Below are 18,220 nucleotides of genomic sequence, written 5' to 3' on the forward strand. Positions count from 1 at the left end.
GCCCGCCGCCCACCATGGCCCCGCAGCAAACAGGTAGCAGGAAGCGGAAAGCGCCCGCCGAGAGCTCGTCCTCTCAAGGCTCCGCGGCGGACGCAGAGGGGCCGCTGCTGCCTAAGAAGCAGAAGCGGCCGGCGACGCGGCGCTCGCTGGTGCATTACCTCAAGGACCGCGAGGTGGGCGCGCGGGGCGGCGCCGGGCTGTCGGGCTCCAAGGGCGAACTGCGCGGCTACGCGGTGCAGAAGCTGCCCGAACTCTTGAGGGAGCGCGAGCTGGCCCTGGGCACCCTCAACAAGGTGTTCGCGTCGCAGTGGCTGAACGCCAGGCAGGTCGTGTGCGGCACCAAATGTAACACCCTCTTCGTGGTGGACGTGCACTCGGGGCAAATCACGCGCATCCCCCTGATGCGGGACCGGGGGCCCTGGCTGGCCCGGGCCCAGCCGAGCTGCGGTATCCACGCCATCGAGCTGAGTCCCTCCAAGACGCTTCTGGCCACCGGGGGAGAGAACCCCAACAGCCTGGCCGTCTACCAGCTGCCCACCCTGGACCCCGTGTGCCTGGGCGACCGCCACGGCCATAAGGACTGGATCTTCACCATCGCCTGGATGAGCGATACAGTGGTTGTGAGCGGCTCCCGCGACGGCACTGTGGCTCTATGGCGGCTGGACCCGGACATGTTCAATGGCAGCATCGCCTGGCACAATGACGCGGGGCTTCCTGTGTACGCCCACATCCGTCCGAGGGACATGGAGACCATCCCCAGGTCCAACACCAGCCCCAGTAACCGCAAGGTGCGGGCCTTGGCCTTTAGTGGCAAGAACCAGGAGCTGGGAGCCGTGTCCCTGGACGGCTACTTCCACCTGTGGAAAGCCCGGAGCACTCTGTCCAGGCTGCTGTCCATCAGGCTGCCCTACTGCCGAGAGAATGTGTGCCTGACCTACTGCGAAGAGTTGTCCCTGTACGCGGTTGGCTCTCAGTCCCATGTCTCCTTCCTAGATCCGCGCCAACGCCAGCAGAATATCCGGCCCCTGTGCTCCCGAGAGGGCGGCACAGGGGTGCGTTCGCTGAGTTTCTACCAGCACATCATCACCGTGGGCACGGGCCATGGCTCCCTGCTCTTCTATGACATCCGTGCCCAGAAGTTTCTGGAGGAGATGGCGTCGGCCAGCCCAGACTCCTGTCCTGGGCCCTCAGGAAAGAAGCTCAAGCTCACCTGTGGCAGAGGTTGGCTCAATCACGATGACCTGTGGGTGAACTACTTTGGCGGTATAGGGGAGTTCCCCAACGCGCTCTACACCCACTGCTACAACTGGCCTGAGATGAAGCTCTTTGTGGCTGGAGGGCCTCTCCCTTCAGGCCTGCATGGGAACTACGCAGGCCTCTGGAGCTAAGGATGGCCAATGTGTTCTCAAAGTGCCCAGATTTACCTTCCAGTCCCCGCTCACTTTCTTCTTCACGCTGTGCTTTGTGCTTTTTAACTCACTGTGGCATTTGTCTTCTAGGTTGAAAGTGCCCAGCTTACCTGTGTTTAGTGTATTTAGGCAGAGAGAGAAAGAGAGAGACAAATCAAAGGTGATCTTTGGGCAATCGAAAGTTGGCTTTAAGATTTTTCTGTACCTCTCCCAACGCCACCATGTTTTTTGCCTCCTCTTACAAAGAATTTTGTCTAATCTTTAATTGTGTTCTTTGAGTGACATATGCTCTTTCTTTGGGCTGTTGTAGAGGTGGTACCCCCTACAATTCAATACTTTTTTTACCAATATTTCAACAGTATGTTCAGGTCTTCTACACATTTCAGATGTATGGTATTTTGGGAAAATATATGCTAAAAAGTATCTTTGGGGCTGGTTGGAGGAACTACCCTTCATATATATAAGAGAACAGGTATATAGCTCTGCTCTAGAAAATGCATTTTAAGATCTGGATTGCCACCATTTGGGGCCTGTTTCATTTGGATTTTGGAACCTGGTTGTTTGTTGTTTGTATATTTTTGGTACATAAAATATTTAAAAATATGTTTTCTTCGTCAAGAAATCTTAGAATGGTGTTCATCCTATTAATCACAATTTTGATTAGTAATTTTATTTTATTCAGTAAAATTTAGCCCCAGGTCCTCAGCCTTCTTGTTTAAAGCTGCTATAACACAGCCTGCTTTCCTGGGTATCATTTATGCTACAGACTTCCATAGCTAATCAAAACTGGCCTATACATGGCAGGACAATCAGGGAAGTTCTTTTGGGGGTAAACATTTATTTAAAGTTTAGGTAACACTATCCAGGCAGCCATTTACACAGAAAGGCCCGCTGTTGTGCTCAATGTAGATGTTATTGACAATTTTTTTATTATATACATGGGTATTCCTTTTATTGGGATTGTGTATGTGATGGATTGCAGAAAAAATAAAACTTGTTTAGCATTTTAGCAATTAAGTACTAGGCTAAGGTTTTTAAATGCTTACATATCTATTTTTTTCTTAATTGTCTTCTAGGAATATATTTATCAAAGTCAAAATCTTCCAAGAGACCAGATGAAACTGAAACATTAGCTGTGCACACATTACTCTGTATATTTGTTTTTGAAAAGCAAACTTATGCTAGTATCATGGGTGAAAAGATGAAATAACATCTTGAATGCCTTATCAAAATATACTTGCTATAGGTTGGGACATTTTGGTATCTTATGTTTTTAAGATGATTTAAAAAACTTTATTTACAAAAAAAAGTACATGTTGTGTTTATAGCTACCTACTCACATATGCTGTGTATTTGTGTATGTCTTTGTGTTACTTCCCATGTGAAAAAAAGGCACATGTGTATACCGTTTTACATATGCACATATTCCTAATATTTTAAACTATGTCTATCAAGACTTGGTCTTTAGTTTTGTTTTATTCGAGATAAGTAATACATGCACATGACCAAACAAGTCAAACTGTATAAAAAGTGTAAGGTGAAAAGTAGGTCTCATACCCTAGGATCCCTGATCTCCTGCTCATAGATCACAAGCAGTATATTTTGTGTTTGTATAGTCAATACATATAGAAGCATATATGTATGTGTGTATGCAATTTTTATATAAATGTGCCATTTATCACAAAATCTTAGAGATTTTTTCTTATACCTATCTACCTAATTAATTTTAATTGTATAGTATTTCCCTGTATGATTGGCACATACTTTATTCATTATACCTTTAATGAGCATGTATATTGGTTCTTATTTGCTGTAACTATAAGCTATTCTACAGTGATTGCTTAGGTGCATACATTTTTGTGCACATGTGTAAGTAGATCTGCAGGATAAATTCCTAGAAATGGAATTGCTGGATCAATTTTATATTTAATAGCCATTGCCAAATTACCATCCAAAGAAGTACTACCAGATTAACCTCCCATAAATAATGTATGCATGCCTACTTCACCATACCCTTGCCAGCTGTGGGTCATCAAACTCTGTGCTCTTTGACAATCACGTATCTGCTTGATCCTGATCCTTTCTAAGCCACTGTGGCTGGGTTAGATTTGTGGTCAGAGTACCAAGTAGGTTCTGAAACAGATCAAGAATATGGGGAAATGAGGGCAAACAATAAAAATACTGTCAAACCAAAGACCAAGAACACCTACAGTTCAGGTTCACATATCTGGAGATGGATTACAAAGGACTGTCTTCCTTAGATTCTTAGCTGGACCTAGTAGGGGTCTTTGGTTTATTGTACCCTTATTTCACTTGTATTCAATGCATCACGTATCAGTAAAGAAAATCCAAGAAGGAGATAATGAGAGCCTGAGCTAGAATATTTGAGGTAAGTGGAGAGGAAGGAAGTTACTAGAAAAATGAGGTGAAAATAAAATGAACCGTACTTGGTATTTCATGTGGAGGGTGAAGAAAGGCAAAGAATTTAGGTGGACTCTAAGGCTCTGGCTTGAATGTAAATGAATAGTGACAAACAAATCTAGGGACTATAAGCACAGAGGATATACGTGGATCAACTCAATTGGGGACATGTTGAATTTGAGGTGCTTATTTGACATCACAAGAACATACCCAGTGAAGAACTGGCTATCTATCCCAGAATGAGATTTCTCACTGCTGGGAAAGTGAGTGATAGGAAATGTGGGGAAATTTTCCCTTTTGGAAGCAAGCAGAATAGAAAAACCTATCAAGGATCCTAAAAAGAAATGGAGAACAAAAATAGAGGTGGGAAGAATATAAAATAGAAGAGGATTATTTTACTCAAATGCCATCACCTCATAAGCCTGAGATAGCAAAATATTTCTTTAATACTGAATTAAATTATAATAATTTATGATCATTTTGGAGTCTTAACCCCCATAGCAAAGGGCAGTTTTTCTCCCAGATATTCTCCCTAAATATTTACCTAGGACTTCTCATCAGTCCACTAATTAAGCTGTTTCATTGGTCAACTGCTGGTACCTTCTTGGAGAATGAAAAGTCAGACCTTATTTACAAAGCAGGACTCACAGTGATTTCTGGACCATTTAGCCTACTGGTCTGAGATATCTCCAGCACTCCCAACAGCTTCCTGGCACAGGCATCTCTGGCAGCCATGCTGAAGCCCTGGCAGCCTCAGAGAGGTGAAGTATCACCTCATCACCAGCTGCTACTAGCTCGTGTTTGAGTTCCTCCCTCAATGCCACAGGTGCGGGTCTCTGCCAGTTTTCCCAGGCTGCCAAAGGACAAAGGAAGTGTCCGGTGGAAGATGCTCCTTTCCTCAGCATCACAATCACAAGAGCACAAATACAAAGAATTAGAAGAAAGAAAGAAGAAATAATCACAGGCACAGATTTATTTGCTAGGCAGGTAAATGTAACATCTGAGTGAAAATTATCAGAAGACTAAATAACTAAACTTTTTCCAAGAATAAATTAGAAACCAGAACAGACCATTAACCCTAACAAATTGTGAAAGCTATTTTTTTAATATGCTCTTTCCTCTAAGAAAATCACGCATTTAAACATATAAGCATATAATAGACATGCTAGGCTTGGTGGTGTCATAAATTACTTCACATTGTCAGGGAATATTTAATTTTGAGCCGATTCAGAGTATAGAGTAAATTTTACTCTTTTCTATATGAGGCCAACATAACATTAATAACAAACCTGACTAAAATTACACAAAATTAAGAGACCTGTTTTACATATATAGATAGATAAATGCAAGTTGTCTTAAAAAACACTGCATATATAATCCATCAGTGTATTAAAAAGAAACTATGCAAACCATAGCAAAGTGAAGCTAATTCCTGGGATGCAGAGTGTTGGCTGTTAAGAAATCTATTTTTGTAATGTATCATATTAACAGGTCAAGTGAGAAGACACAGGCTCGTGCTAGTATATTCCAATAAATAATTTAATAAAACCCTACTAAAATTCTTGATAAAATTTTTCTTAAAGTATGAGGTAATATAGTCTTCTAATGGTTGTGTGTGTGTGTGTGTGTGTGTGTGTGTGTGTATGTGTTTCTTATTGTTTCCAATCTTAACCAGAGTCCTCTTAAATTATACAGTATCAGAGGAATTCCAATGAAAGTAAGGAATGAAGCAAGGATTCTAAAAACCACCATCAGTATTTAATATTATAAAAATTCTAGATACTGCAATTAGAAAAGATAGAAAAATAAAAGGTATAAATATTGGAGAAGAGAAAGCAGTTATAATTACTTGCAGATGATGTGACTGTAAAAAAAAATCATTCGAAAGAGCCAACTGAAACAATGAAATATTGTAGTAAGGTGTTCTGTTTTGAATTAATGTATGAAACATCAATACTTTTCTATTTTACTTATTTACTTATTCAGCAAATATTTCATGAATGCTTACCCTATACCTGGCACTGTTCCAGGTGCTGGAAATACTATGGTGAACAAGATAAGCAAGCCATGCCCTCATGAGGTTTGTGGTCCACTGAGAAGGAAAGAGACAATAAACATACAAAATAGCAAAACAATGGTGTATCAGATGGTTGCCAATGCTAATAAAATAAATGAGGGTAAAGGAGAAGAGGGGATAGGAATTCTGGGGGAGATGTAATTTTAATATTTTATTGAGATATAATTGACATTATATTAGTTTTCAGGTATACAACATGACTCAATTTTTGTATATACTGTGAAATGATTACTAACTCTAGTTAACACCCATCAATACACAGTTAAAATTTTTTTCTTATAATAAGAACTTTTAAGATTAACTCTCTTAGCAACTTTCAAATGTACAATACATTATTATTAACTATATTCATCATGCTATAAATTACATCCCCAGGACTTATTTGTTTTATAACTGGATGTTTGTACCTTTTGACTCCCTTCACCTATTTAACCAACCCCTCCTCCCACACCCTGTACCTCTGGCAACCACCAGTCTATTCTTTGTATCTGTGAGCACATTTTTTTTAGATTCCACCTATAAGTGCAGTCATGGTATTTGTCTTTCTCTGTCTGACTTACTTCACTTAGCATATCCATCCATGTTGTAAATGGGATCTCCTTTTTATGGTTGAATGGTATTCCATTGTGCATATATGTACCACGTTTTCTTTATCCATTCATCTCTTGATGGACACTTAGGTTGTTTCCATGTCTTGGCTACTATAAATAATGCTGTGATGAACATGGGGGTGCATATATCTTTTCGAGTCAGTGCTTTCATTTCCTTTGGATAAATATCCACAGTGGAATTGCTGAATCATATGGTAATTCTATTTTTAATTCTTTGAGGAGCCTCCATACTGTTCTCCATAGTGGCGGCACCAATTTACATTCCCACCAACAGTGCATAAGGAAGGGTTCACTTTTCTCCACATCCTTGCTGACCCTGGTTATTTCTTGCCTTTATGATAATAGCTATTCTAACAGGTGTGAAGTGATACCTCATTGCGGTTTTGATTGCATTTATGTACCTGATTATTAGTTATGTTGAGCATCTTTTTATGTGTCTGTTGGCCATCATGTGTCTGTTTTCTTTGAGAAAATTATGTTCAGATCCTCTGACCACTTTTAATCAGATTTTTGCTGTTGAGTAGCGTGAGTTCTTTATATATTTTGGATATGAACCCTTTATCAGATAAATGATTTGCAAATATTTTCTCCCATTCCATAGGCTGGCTTTTCATTTTGTTGATGGTTTCACTTTGCAATGCAGAGAACTTTTAGTTTGTTGTAGACTTTTTAACCCATTTGAATAGATTGCTGTGTATGATGTAAGATAGTGAGTGCTCCAGTTTCATTCTTTTGCAAGTGCTGTCCACTTTTTTCAACACCATTTACTGATAAAACTGTCTTTTCCCCATTTTACATTCTTAGTTCCTTTGTCATAAATTAATTGACCATATATGTATGGGTTTATTTCTGGCCTTTCTATTCTATTACAAAAGAGAATATGAATTAGGAATTCTGGATGAGATGCAATTTTAAATAAAGTTGTTAGTGAAAACCTGCTCGATAAGTTAACATTTCAGCTGAGATTTGAAGGAAGTGACAAAATGAGTCTTGCAGCTATATCAGAGAAGAGAGTGTGCAAGTGAAGGGAATATCAAGTACAGAGATCTGAGGTGGGACCATTCCTGGTGTGTGTTAGAGCAGTAGAAAGTACACCAGTATTGTTGGAGCAGAGTGCATGAAGAAAGGGGTAGAGTCAGAGAGGTAATGGAAGACAATATCATGCAGAGATATGGAAGAAATTATGAGACTCTTGGACTTTACTTTGATGAAATGAAAAGCCAAGGAGGGTTTTGAACAAGGGATTTATGTTTTAGAAGGAAAGCTAGATGCTGTGTTGATAATATACTATAAACTGTAGCAGGGAGAAGACAGAGAAGGAGGGGCATCAGTTAGTAGGTAACTCTAATAATCAAAATCAAAGATGATGTTGGCCATATGCAAAACTAATCAGTTTAACAATTCAGTGGAGCTTGTGGTTCAAAACAACAGACACTTCCTTATAAGGATATTCTAGAAGTGGCATCAATATTATTTAAATCGAAAAACTGCATGTTAATGCTATAAGAAAGAGTGCCGTGAATATCAGATCAGATATTTTGACAATGTTCTGGAAAATAGAAAATAGATAGGGTCACTCTGATAAATAAAGTTGATCAGGGTTACCATAAGCCTAAGATACAACTATCAGAATGCTGTCATTTTGATGGAAGGCAGTATTCACAGAGAGTCTCCCGCAAAGATTCCATGCTATATGCTTTGACATATATCAATAGAAGGAGTGATTTTTGAAATCGCAAGCATAGTTGGAGGGCTGTCCATGGATGGGCTTGTCTAGTTGGACCTTTCTCTAAATAGTGGAATACTATACAATTGATAAAATTCTGGAGCTCATTCTTTATGTACTGACGTGGAGAAGTAGCCTTGATAATGTTACATGAAATAAGCAAATTTCAAATCCATTTTTGTTTAAAAATAAGAGGACGAAGATAACAAGTTTACAGTATGTATAAGAATATGTACAAAAGGGTTAACTGTGTGTCTGTAAGACATAGTATATAATAGGGGACTTTCATCATATTTTACATATTTAAATAATGTTTGAACAGTCTAATATGTATTTCTTAAGCAAACAAGGGGAAAAACAATGAAGATACCTTTTGAAAGGCCTAGTTGGAGTGGGGAAGAGAAGGAGAAGACAGGAATGATCAATGGTGCTCAATGCAGCAGAAGCTAAAAAAGCTGGAGATGAGAAAAATTCATTTTTATGTAATATGGAAGTCCATGAAGGCTTTTTGCCAAAACAATTGTAATAGTGACCAACTGTATTCCCTCCAAGAAGGGATAAACAATTCAGTGTGTCTCAAAATTGACCTTAGAAACTTTTGTCCTATTAACACCTGACAGAATTGTGGTTTTCTATGTTTTTCTTCTCATCTTCTCAAAACAGTTGATTTTGGGCAAGTAGTGTGAGAATGACATAGGCACTACCTCACTGTCTACAGAATAATGATACAAATGTTCCTGACCCCAATGCAGTACATGATCCAGCACCTACCAATTTCAGGAATCCATGTTGTTCTTCAACCTTCCTTGTATATATAAGGTATATATTTTATATATATGGTTATATTGTATATATTATATATAATAGGTTTTAATGATATAGAATCATGTTATATAAACTATGTTATAATGATATTTATGTATAATCTCTATGTAATATGTGATATAATTTATATATATAATATTCATAGCTAGAAGCTGATTTGAAGAACCTGTTACACTAGAGAAATCCAATTTTCTGGCACACTCATATTTTCCCCAAAACATTTCTCTGCTTATTATATGACCATAATTTTGGTTTGAGCCTTAATGTTTAAATGTCCATTAATCTTCCCTAGTCCCACATCCCAACTATAATTATAGTGGAGAGGAGAATTTTAGCTTTGGAATAAGCCAAGATATATTCTTACTCATTGCTATAATACTTAAATCTGTTCCCATCTCTGATGTCCTTTACTGATAATAAGGGCAGTCATACATTACATTAAACTATGACAAAAATGGGACTTGGTTTTCATATTTATAGGGGGCAAGGAGAAAAATAATCCCTCAGAACTTGAGAAGATATATTGAGTGTATAGACAAAGAAAAGGAAGAAACATAATTCATAAAGTCTTTTATTCTCAGTATTAGGATTTGAGTACTACCAATACATGGGAGCATATTTAGTGCACATACCTCCCTGTTGTTAATCAGAGGACTTCTGAAATCTACACACTTTCACTTATGAAGGGCTATAATCAATGCATGAGTCTTCAATTAAATATCACAAATATTTATCATTGGTAATACAAAATAAAACAGAGATACAATACCTAAATTTGTTCATTTGTCTTGCTTTTCAGTAGGTTTTATCCAGAAATTAGTCAAAATATTGACACACAATATAATAGTTGGTTGATGTAGCTATAAACAGATGAATCAGTTCACCAAGAATCATTCAAATCAGTAATTTATACTAATGTGGACAAAACTACCAATTAAATAACTAATAATCTCTCCCAACCCATCTAGCTGTTTTGAATTTGGCAACCTGAGAATATAATATTGTTATGGAAAACCAAATAAATATTATATACAGAATAAGGTAAAAGACTGAGATCATGGATTAAATAATTCCCTTTGTAAAAGGCAACTTCCAGAAGCAAAGGGGCAGAGACATCATAGTAGGATCAGAGCCTTCTGCTGAGAAGGGACATTAGATAGAGACATATATTTGACCTTCAGGATCTCAATAGAATAATGATACTGTGTGACATGTATGTAGCAGCCAGTATTTCATCTTCACTTGCAAAGAGATTTTATGACTGTGCCTGTTTATTGGGGTCTCTATCTTTGAGTGTTTACATATATAAACACTTGCATACAGACAGAGATAAACTATCTTCAACATGAGGACCTCAAGGTGATGTCTTATTAAAATCTTGAATCTTCTTTGTTTTACTTTATAACTCTCTGTGGGTGACTCACCCAGTCTCAAAATGAAAAACACAAGTCAAACTAATGGCAGAGCACTGCAGTCACCCACAGCATCTGTTATTGTTGTTGTGTTTTTTCCAATTTGCTGGGCTGAGTATTGAGTAATGAATGATAACTTGGCACTACTATTCTTTGGGAATATTTAAACATTTAAAAAAAATTCAAAGCTTCAAAGCTATGTAACAACTGAGACTTCATCTTACTTCAATATTTTGAGTTGCTGCTCAGATAATAGCAGTTAGTTCTGGCATTGTGAATGTCAAAAATCAAGGTACACAGTGTATTATGCAGTGCTTACAGGAAATCAGGTGGGGTAAATGACTATCTTTTAGAAGCTTTTCTACCAATTTAGTTTTTCCTAAGGTCAGTTCTTATAGAGAAAAAGAAAATGGTAAATTATTATGACAATTCGTTCATCTCTTATTATTAACATGTACCTACAGAATATATGGCCAAAAGTAGGATTAATGAATGATAAAATTGTATAGGTCTATAAAGACTATTAAAGATCATATAACACTGATCTTTAAAGATCAACATACTTAAAAAAATTTTATTTACATTTATTTATTTTTGAGAGACAGAGAGTGAGGGCATAAGTAGGGAGGGGCAGAGAGAGAATGAGACACAGAATCCAAAGCAGGCTCTAGGCTCTGAGCTGTCAGCACAGAGCCTGATGCGGGGCTTGAACCCACAAACCATGAGATCATGACCTGAGCCGAAGTCGGACGCTTAACCAACTGAGCCACCCAAGTGCCCCAAGATCAACATACTTTTATAGCGGTAATGTTAAATGTGCTTCCTGACTTTTAATTTTTTAAATAATAAAACGTACATGTAATGTAACAAAAATTCATGTTTCTAACATCTAGAATTAACTAAAAGTAAAATCATAGATGAAATAGAAGCCCTCACTGAACACTATAATTACAAATTCTCACCTCCCCACAGGTAAACACTCACTGTAATAGTTCAGCAAGTTTCTGTACAATTCAATGTTTATACTGCTATGTATTTATATTTAGTTAATAAATACTTAAGTACTTAGTATTAATACTTTCCAAAGATTTGCTCATTTAATCCTTACGGTAATCCACATTTTACAGATGACTATTTTACAAAGGAGTAGTTAAATAACTTGCCCAAGGTCATAAGTAATAAGATGCATAGTTATATCTAGGGTCAGTTTGTACATGTGCATGTTTCCATCTATAATATATAGAATGACTTTTATTAATTTAGTGTTAACTTTGTCAGCAATTTTATTTTTTCATTTAACATGTATTTGAGATCTTTAATGATATGTGTATGTATCTGTTTAGGTTATTTTAACCACTGGATCATTGATTTTGTGAATATACCACAATATACGTATTACATCAATGGATAATCGTGTTCTTACCTAGTTTTCTGTATTTCAAACTATGTTAAAATACACACATTTAGAAAACATTTTGTGATGCACACATGTAGTAACTGCTCTCTTATTTTTTTTTAAGTTTATTTATTTGTTTATTTATTTTTTTAGTAATCTCTCCACCCCCTATAGGGCTCAAACTCATAACACCAAGATCAAGAGTCTCATACTCTTCTGACTGAGCCAACCCCACTGCTCTGTATTTTTGAAAATGTAGAAGTGGATTTGCTGTTTCATAGAATGTATGCATTTTCTTTTTCTTTTTTTTTTTTTAATTTTTTTTCAACGTTTATTTATTTTTGGGACAGAGAGAGACAGAGCATGAACGAGGGAGGGGCAGAGAGAGAGGGAGACACAGAATCGGAAACAGGCTCCAGGCTCTGAGCCATCAGCCCAGAGCCTGACATGGGGCTCGAACTCACGGACCGCGAGATCGTGACCTGGCTGAAGTCGGACGCTTAACCGACTGCGCCACCCAGGTGCCCCGAGTGTATGCATTTTCAATTTGCTTCATGGTACCAAAACAGAACCTTAAGCTCGCTATGGTAAGAGGAAGTGTGGTGATCCCAAACATCCTTGCCCCCAGCTACACATGCACATTTTCCCTGCAATACAAGCAATATTATGGATGATGCTGTTAAGGAATTTTGAAGATACAATTAAAATCCCGAATGAGTTGATTCTGGGGCGCCTGGGTGGCGCAGTCGGTTGAGCGTCCGACTTCAGCCAGGTCACGATCTCGCGGTCCGCGAGTTCTAGCCCCGCGTCGGGCTCTGGGCTGATGGCTCAGAGCCTGGAGCCTATTTCCGATTCTGTGTCTCCCTCTCTCTCTGCCCCTCCCCCGTTCATGCTCTGTCTCTCTCTGTCCCAAAAAATAAATAAACGTTGAAAAAAAAAATTAAAAAAAAAAATCCCGAATGAGTTGATTTTAACATAGGGATATTACCTGACGTAATTGGGTGAACTCTTAAAAGGAACTGGAAGAAGAGAAAAAATTGAAGTGTGAGAGGTTTTTGACACAAGAGAGATCTCTGTTGCTGGCTGTGAAGATGGATAAGTGACACAAATAGGATCTGAGGGTGTCCTCTAGGAGCTGATAGTGACTTCTAGTCAACAGCCAGCAAGAAAATGGAAACTTCAGTCCTACAACTGCAAGGAAATGAATTCTTCCAACAACATGAACAAGCTTGGAAGCAGATTCTTCCCAGAGTTTGCAGCCAGTAACAGAGCAGGCCAAGATACTGATTTCATCCCAGTAAGTCTCTAAGAAAATAACCTAACAATCTGATAAACAAATATGGAAATAGGTAGAAGCTGGTAAAAGGGTACAAACTTTCAGTTATAAGATGAGTAAGTTCTGAAAAAAAAAAAAAAAAATGGTTGAGGTGAGGAAAGGGATGATTGTGTATTTATTGCTTTTCCCTAAAATGTGTATTGTTGACTACACTTCTACTAATTATCAGAGCTGCCACTGTCAAAACAAGTATGCACTGTTTCCTAATTCTCTTTCCATTAACAATTAAATAACAGAATGATGGAACCTGAAAGAATAAATATGAACTGTGAACTCAGTACTATATTTACAGAAGCTACTATGTATGCAATTGCTACCCGAGTTCCTGCTGTGCTTTGAAAATACATAATTGAAGAATGTCTGTCTTTGGACAATAGTGATAGGAAGACCTTTGTAAATTACAAATTTACCTGCTGAAGTAAAAGTCATAGGTTCTTCCTTGGTTATTTAATATAATAATAGCACAAGCATGGTATGTTAAGTGTATTTTTATATACAACAACAAATATCGAAACTTCTAGTTAAATTTAAAAAATGGCAGTCACTAAAATTGTAATGGTAACTGTTACTGTGTTCCAATCTGTAGTGAATACAGTTATTCTGTCAGTGGGTTTCAGATTTCAACTAATTGTATATTGGCAGAATTTTGAAGGAACTCCTTTATGTTTTTAAATATTGACAAACTTAAACTTATGTACAAAGTGAGGATTAGACGTATAGCAGACTTACATCTTCCTAGACTCCTCCCTCTCCATTACCCTTAAGTCAGCAACTTATTCCTGTTGAACTAAGTTGTCTCTTGAATCTTTCCCCTCAGGCTATCTCCACTGCTATTGGTCTAGTTCTGACCCTCCTCTTCTTAAAGTGGGATTTATAATTTCCTATTTTGTCTTCCTGCCTATAGCCTCATTCTTTGCCAATCTGTATTTTACTGTTAATACTTACCTTTCTAAATCCAGGTTCTTTTCTGTGCTTGTCCAGTATAGCAGACACTAGTCACATGTGGCTAACGTAATTAAAATTAATTAAAATGAAATAAAATTAAAATTTTATCACAGTTCCTCAGTTACACTACTCATATTTCAAGTGCATAATAGTTACATCTGGCCAGCAGCACCACTTTGGATACTGCTGATACATACTATTTCCATCATTGCAGAATATCATGTTAGATCATGCTGCTCTAGATTATTGGTTCATGGTTTTAGTTAGGATATCAGAATCAAACTTTGGATACATACAGAATCTGTACAAGATTGTTTATAGCAACATTATTAATAATAACCATAAAGTAAAAACAACCCAAATGCCTATCAACTGAAAAAATGGATAAACAAATTACCCATACAATGGTATGTTATTCAGTAATACTTAAAAACAAAGTGTAGGGGCACCTGGGTGGCTCAGTCGGTTGAGCGTCAGACTTCGGCTCAGGTCACGATCTCACGGTCAGTGAGTTCGAGCCCCGCGTGGGGCTCTGTGCTGACGGCTCAGAGCCTGGAGCCTGCTTCCGATTCTGTGTCTCTCTCTCTCTCTCTGGCCCTCCCCCATTCATGCTCTGTCTCTCTCTGTCTCAAAAATAAATAAAAAACATTAAAAAAAATTAAAAAACAAAGTATACTATATACTATAACATGAATTAACCTTGAAACGATTACACTAAGTGAAAGAAGCTAGTCCTAAGGGACTGCATAATATATGATTCTATTTATATGAAAGGACTAAAAAAAACACAAATCCATAAAGATAGAATGTAGGTAGGTGAAACTGTTACAAAACTCTGTAAATATACTATAAAACAATGAATTGTGCATTATAAAGTGGTGAATTTTATGATATAAGAATTATATATCAATAAAGCTGTTACAAGGAAAACAACAACAAGAATCAAATTATTGAGGTTTTAAACATCAGACCCTGGATTCTAACTCGGTCCCACAAAAGCAGAATCTCTATTCAGGATATAGGAAGATAGATAAATAAATAGATATAGATAGTAGATATTTTGTAGGTAAAATATAAGTTATATAACATGTAGCTATATAATCTCCATAATATTTATCTATCATCTATCATATATATATATATATATATATATATATATATATATATATCTCAACAGGTTATCCTAATGTTCATACAGGATACGAACTACTGCTAGTTCTCAACTATGATCCCCCTCAAGGGTAGGGATCATGTCTTTTTGAGATTTTGATATTTAGAAATACTATAAGCAAATCAAAATGGAATTATAAAACATGTTCAAATAAACCAAAGAAAGAAGGAAAAGTAAAAGAGTGAAACAAAAAATAGAGAACAAAGATTTAAAAGAATAAAATGGTAGGCTTAAGCCCTAACATACCACGAAATATATTAAATGTATGTGATCTAAATACATCAATTAAAACACAGAGATTAGCAAAATGGGTTTATAAAGACTGATCCAACTATATTCTGTCTACAAGAAACTTGCTTCAAATATAATAATATAGGCAGGTTGAATATAAAAAATATATAATAGAAAATTTAATCAAAGGAAAGTAGGAATGGCTATATTAATATTAGATAAAGTCAACTTCAGAGCAAAGAATATTACCAAAGACAGAGAAGGACATTATATAAAAGGGTCAATCACCTAAGGGGAGATAGAAACTCTAAATATGTTTGAACCAAACAAAAGAGCTGAATATTAAAGGAGCAAAACTGACAGAATTGAAAGAAGAAATAGACAAATCCATAATATTTTAATGTCTTTATTTTGGAAATTGATTAAACATCTAAATAGAAAATAAGCAAGGGCACAGAAGAGCTCAGCAATACCATCAACCAACAGTATCCAATTGACATTTATGGAACACTACTTAACAGCAGAATACATATTCTTTACATGTTTCCATACAATATAAACAAGATAGACCATATCCTGGGACAAAAAAAGAGAACTCAGCAAATATAAAGATTTGAAGTCATACAGAGTGTATTCTTTGAACATAATGGAATCAAGCTAAAATAAGTAAAATGACAATAGGGAAATCTCCAAACACTTGGAAACTAAGCAACACACATTTGAATAATGCATGTGTTAAAGAAGAGTCTCAAGGTAATAAAGACATGCTGAAATGAATGAAAATGAAAGTACAAAATATCAAAATTTGCAGGAAGCAGCTAAAGCTGTTCTGAGGGAAATCTATATCCCTAAATGTGTAAATTAGAAAAGAAGAAAAGTCTCAAATCAATAATCTAAGCTCTCATTTCAAAAACCGAGGAAAAGAAGAGTAAAATGGGCTCAGATAATATACAAGGAAGGATATAATAAAAAAAAGGAACTGAAAACAGGAAAACAATAGAGAAAAATCAATGAAACTAAAGATCTAATTCTTTGAAAAGTTCAATAAAATTGGCAAACCTTTAGCAAGACTGACAAAGAACAAAGAACAAATCGTCAATATCAGGAATGAAACAAAGGAGATCAATACAGATTCTAAAGTTAGCAAAGAATAAGGGAAAAAACAAACATCTCTACATAGATAAATTTGACAAATTAAGTGAAAAAGACCTATTCCTTGAAAAAACAAAAACCACCACAAGTTACCTAATATTTAATTACCTTGTACTTATTAATGAATTTTAATTATTAACTTAAAAACTCCTCTAGGGTGCATGGGTGGCTTAGTCGGTTGAGTGACTCTTGATTTCAGCTCAGGCCATAATCTCATGGTTTGTGAAATCGAGCCCCATGTTGGGCTCTGCACTGACAGCTTGGAGTCTGCTTGGGATTCTCTCTCTCCCATCTCTCTGCCCCTCTCCACACACATGCTCTCTCTCTCTCAAAATAAATAAATAAGCATTATAAATAAATAAATAAATAAATAAATAAATAAATAAATAAATATTTTAAAAATAAAAACTCCCCTAAAATATCTCCAGGTCCAGATGGTTTCACTTAAGAAATCTATGGACATTTAAAGAAGAATTAACACCAATTCCCAATTCATTTTATGAAGTTTATATTATCCTCATACTAAAGTCAGACAAAATATCAGAATAGAAAACAACAGGAAATAATTCCTCATGAATATAGATGTAAATGCCTTAAAAATATTAGCAAACTGAATTCATCAATGTGTAAAAAGAATTATTCAACATGACCTTGTAATTAAGGTCTTTTCAGGGATGCAAGGCTGATTAAATATTCAAAAGTCAATTAATGTAATTCATCATATTAAAAGCCTAAAGATAAAAATCACATAATCATATCAATTGATGCAGAAAAAGCATTTGACAAAATTCAATACCTATTCATGATAGATAATCCCATAAAAATAGGACTAGAGGGAAACTTCTTCATTTTAATTAAGACTATATGCAAAAAGAATACATCTAATATTATACATAATGGTGAAAAACTGAATGTTTTTCTCCTAAGATCATTGAAAATGCCAAGATGTCCACTCTCACAATTCTCATTTAACATAGGAGAGTTGTAGATGATGAAATGAGGCAAAAAAATAATAATAATAAAAAAGAAAGAAAGGTATATAAATCATAAGGGAAAAAATAAGATTGTCTTTATTTGGAGATGACACGATTTTGTATATAGAAAATCCCAAGGAATGTACAAAAAATCATAGAGTACATAATTAATTTCAGCAAGATTGCACAATATATGAAAACATGCAAAAACCAATTGTTACTTCTACATCTAGCAATGAATACATAGACAATGAAATTTAAAATTACAATATCATTTACAATTTCTTAAAAAAGTGAAATACTTTGGTGTAAATCTAACAAAAGATGCGTGTAACTTGTGTATGAAAGAAATCAGGGCGCCTGGGTGGTGCAGTTAGTTGAGCGTCTGACTTTGGCTCAGATCATGATCTCATGGTTCATGGGTTCCAGCCCTGCGTGGGAACACTGTCAACACAACAGCTCAGCTCAGAATCTGGAGCCTGTTTCAGGTTCAGTGTTTCCCTCTCTCTCTGCCCCTCCCCGTTTGCACTCTGT

The 18,220-nt window shown here is 36.5% G+C and overlaps 1 protein-coding gene across 1 annotated transcript; it reads left to right on the plus strand.

The window, feature by feature from the left end:
* Window positions 1–14: 14 nt before the first annotated feature.
* DCAF12L2 (DDB1 and CUL4 associated factor 12 like 2) lies at window positions 15–3,203 on the plus strand. Its single transcript, XM_040466478.1, has one exon. It carries the CDS (start codon window positions 15–17, stop codon window positions 1,386–1,388), a length of 1,374 nt encoding a protein of 457 aa, XP_040322412.1. The 3' UTR covers window positions 1,389–3,203.
* The last annotated feature ends 15,017 nt before the right edge of the window (window positions 3,204–18,220 follow it).

This window comes from Herpailurus yagouaroundi, unplaced genomic scaffold (genome assembly GCF_014898765.1).
Source record: "Herpailurus yagouaroundi ecotype Mexico unplaced genomic scaffold, PumYag 61237, whole genome shotgun sequence".
NCBI classification, from domain to species: domain Eukaryota; kingdom Metazoa; phylum Chordata; class Mammalia; order Carnivora; family Felidae; genus Herpailurus; species Herpailurus yagouaroundi.